The sequence below is a fragment of the Merops nubicus genome, unplaced genomic scaffold (genome assembly GCF_000691845.1).
Source record: "Merops nubicus isolate BGI_N331 unplaced genomic scaffold, ASM69184v1 scaffold52175, whole genome shotgun sequence".
Taxonomy (NCBI): domain Eukaryota; kingdom Metazoa; phylum Chordata; class Aves; order Coraciiformes; family Meropidae; genus Merops; species Merops nubicus.
In genome coordinates, this window is record NW_008611306.1 from 1 (window position 1) to 3,589 (window position 3,589).

Below are 3,589 nucleotides of genomic sequence, written 5' to 3' on the forward strand. Positions count from 1 at the left end.
TGGAATCACTTTCATCACAGCAACCAGTATTCTCCATCCTCTCTCTCAGCTTGCCTTGTAGCTCAGGAAGTAACCACTGACCAAACAAGGAACATGACATACCTGATTCTTGTCCAGCCAGTTGATGATCTCATTGCATTTGTCCAGGATTTTCTGCTTGTCCTCATCCGAGATCTTGCCCTGGAGCTTCTCATCTTCAACAGTAGCTTTCATGTTGAACGCATAGGACTCCAGGGAGTTCTTGGAGGACACTTTGTCACGCTGCTTCTCATCTTCAGCCTTGTATTTCTCTGCCTCCTGAACCATCCGCTCAATGTCCTCCTTGCTCAGCCGGCCTGCAGAGCACAGCAGTGTGTCAGCTGACAGTTCTCCAGCTGCTCCCTTTCCCTGGAGGACTCCCTCATGGTACTGAGCACCCTCCCACCCTCCAAAACACATGAGCCTTACCCTTGTCATTTGTGATGGTGATCTTGTTCTCCTTGCCAGTGCTCTTATCCACAGCAGACACATTCAGGATACCATTGGCATCAATATCGAAGGTTACTTCAATCTGAGGTACACCTCTGGGAGCAGGGGGAATACCTGTCAGCTCAAACTTGCCCAGCAAGTTGTTGTCCTTGGTCATGGCACGTTCTCCTTCATACACCTGGGAAGAAGCACCAGAAAATTAAGCTCTAAGTTTGACCACACATGGAAAACCAGCAAGGGCAACTATCCTGAGGTGGCATGGTCGCTCAGACATCCAAGGAAGGCCCTTAGACCATCCTCAGTCTTTCGACTTCTGGTGGAAACTACGAATGGCTTTGGAATCACTTTCATCACAGCAACCAGGCATTTATTGCTAATTCAAGGCACACACCACCTCTGGCCCAGGATTTACCCGACCATCAACCACTGGCAGTGCTGACAGGGCCTCAGGGTTATGTGAAATGTCCTGTGAGTCCACCCCAGTGCATCTTGCCTACCTGGATCAACACACCAGGCTGGTTGTCTGAGTAGGTAGTGAAGGTCTGCGTCTGCTTGGTGGGGATGGTGGTGTTCCGCTTGATCAGGACTGTCATCACACCTCCTGCAGTCTCAATGCCAAGAGACAGAGGAGTGACATCCAACAGCAGCAGATCCTGCACGTTCTCAGACTTGTCTCCGGACAGAATAGCGGCCTGAACAGCTGCAGGAAGAGAAGAACCATTAAGAGCCCTGCCACAGACGCAGCACGCCACAGTTAAGGTCATGGCTCGCTCAGACATCCAAGGAAGACTTTTGGCCATCATCAGTAGACTTCTGGTGGAAACTACGAATGGCTTTGGAATCAGATTCATCATTGCAAGTCAGGCTAAGCTTCTTAATGCTTTAAAAAGCTTTACTGATCCTGGTGGGAGACCCAAGGCCTATGCCAGTACTGCTCTGAGCCTTCAGCTCAGGTAGTACCAATAAGTCAAGGACACCAACCAGCAGTTTTAGCTTGTAGGAGGTACACTTGTGTCCTTACCTGCACCGTAAGCCACAGCCTCATCAGGATTGATGCTCTTGTTCAGCTCTTTGCCGTTGAAGAAATCCTGCAGCAGTTTCTGAATCTTTGGGATCCGAGTAGAGCCGCCCACAAGCACAATGTCGTGGATCTGCGACTTGTCCAGCTTGGCATCCCTCAGGGCCTTCTCCACAGGGTCCAGGGTGCCGCGGAACAGGTCTGCGTTCAGCTCCTCGAAGCGAGCTCTGGTGATGGACGTGTAGAAGTCGATGCCCTCGTACAGAGAGTCGATCTCGATGCTGGCCTGGGTGCTGGAGGACAGGGTGCGCTTGGCACGCTCGCAGGCGGTGCGCAGACGCCGCACGGCCCTCTTGTTCTCACTGATGTCCTTCTTGTGCTTGCGCTTGAACTCGGCGATGAAGTGGTTCACCATGCGGTTATCAAAGTCTTCTCCACCCAGGTGAGTGTCACCTGCAGTGGATTTCACCTCAAAGATGCCATCTTCAATCGTCAGGATCGACACGTCGAAGGTGCCACCTCCCAGGTCAAAGATAAGAACGTTCCTCTCAGCACCGACCTGGAAGAAAACAGCAGTTGCCATCAAGTGATTCATTTCCTCCTGCTAGCCCAGCAGATGTGCTGGCTGGATAGCAGAGACCAGCCACCCCACAGCATACCTTTTTGTCCAGACCATAGGCTATGGCAGCAGCTGTTGGCTCGTTGATGATTCGCAGGACATTGAGCCCTGCAATAGTTCCAGCATCTTTTGTAGCCTGACGCTGAGAATCGTTGAAGTAGGCTGGTACAGTCACAACAGCATTGGTAACAGTCTGCAAAAAAACCCCAAAGATTAAGTATCTACATAAACTACACAAGTCAAACTACAGACTACGTTGTAGAAAGTCCTAAACCTCACCTTCCCAAGGTAAGCTTCTGCAATTTCCTTCATTTTAGTTAAAACCATGGAAGAAATTTCTTCTGGGTAGAAGCTCTTTGTCTCGCCTTTGTACTCCACCTGGACTTTTGGTCTGCCAGCATCATTCACCACAGTGAAAGGCCAGTGCTTCATATCAGACTGGACCACAGAGTCGTCAAATCTGCGCCCAATCAAGCGTTTAGCATCTGGAAAAGAAGAGTTGACCATATTATATATGCTCATTCACAAGAAAAAGTGTGAAGTTCTTACTAAAAAAGTATGTAAAAACCACTAGACTGCTGCATTTAATCTAGAATTATCACTGACTTGTCAAAAGACCAGCTGCAGGCACTGCCAGGCTCCACCTCTTTGATATGCACTGCTCAACCAGCTCACAGCCAGGAGTACAACACCAGAGCTGCTGTACTACAACCCTCAGTGCAGTTCATGAATTATACTGGGTGCTTAAAGCAACATATCACGAACTGACAACAACAATCTGCAACAAAGCGAGCTAAAACATTTAGCTTTAAGACACTTTCTTAGTTATATAATTCTATACTTCTAATACAAATCTATTACTCAGGCTGAGCATAAAATAGAAGCTCTAATTTTGAAAAGAGTGTTAACCCTGCCATCAGTCAGCACGTTTTCCAACCGTGCAACCTCTGCTACGATCACGTTAATTCTGTATGCTAAAAACGTAACCCTCCAAGTCTTACCGAAAACTGTGTTAGTGGGATTCATTGCTACTTGGTTCTTTGCAGCATCGCCGATCAACCTCTCTGTATCAGTGAAGGCAACGTAGCTGGGCGTGGTGCGGTTCCCCTGGTCGTTGGCAATGATTTCCACCTTCCCATGTTGGAATACTCCAACACAGGAATAGGTGGTGCCAAGATCAATTCCGACAGCTGGTCCCTTCGACATCTTGCCTGCGTAAAAAATAAAAAAACCAAATTGAAATAAAAATCCCCCTCGACTTCCCCTGTTCCTCCACTTCGCTATCCCCGCCTTCCCAGGGGCCTCTCTCCGGCGCCCACGGGTACTGCGTTTGAATACCCCGCGGCTGGGTCCCCACCACGTGGCGCTGCGCATGGCCTGGGACTCCACCTCCCAGCGTGCACCGCGCCACCCGGGCCACGTGACCGGAAGCGGCCATCTTTGTGCGCCGGGTAATGTAGTCCCCGCTCCGTGTGGGCCGAGCC

The 3,589-nt window shown here is 49.8% G+C and overlaps 1 protein-coding gene across 1 annotated transcript; it reads right to left on the reverse strand.

Moving 5' to 3' along the window:
* Positions 1-102: 102 nt before the first annotated feature.
* Positions 103-3,313, reverse strand: HSPA8 (heat shock 70kDa protein 8; the record flags this gene model as incomplete). Its single annotated transcript, XM_008941160.1, has 7 exons — positions 3,107-3,313; positions 2,385-2,590; positions 2,146-2,241; positions 1,490-2,045; positions 966-1,168; positions 448-646; positions 103-335 (listed from the first exon to the last, which is right to left on the reverse strand). Coding segments are annotated over exons 1-7 (1,698 nt in total), but the record flags the coding sequence as incomplete, so codon positions are not given.
* Between the last annotated feature and the right edge of the window lie 276 nt (positions 3,314-3,589).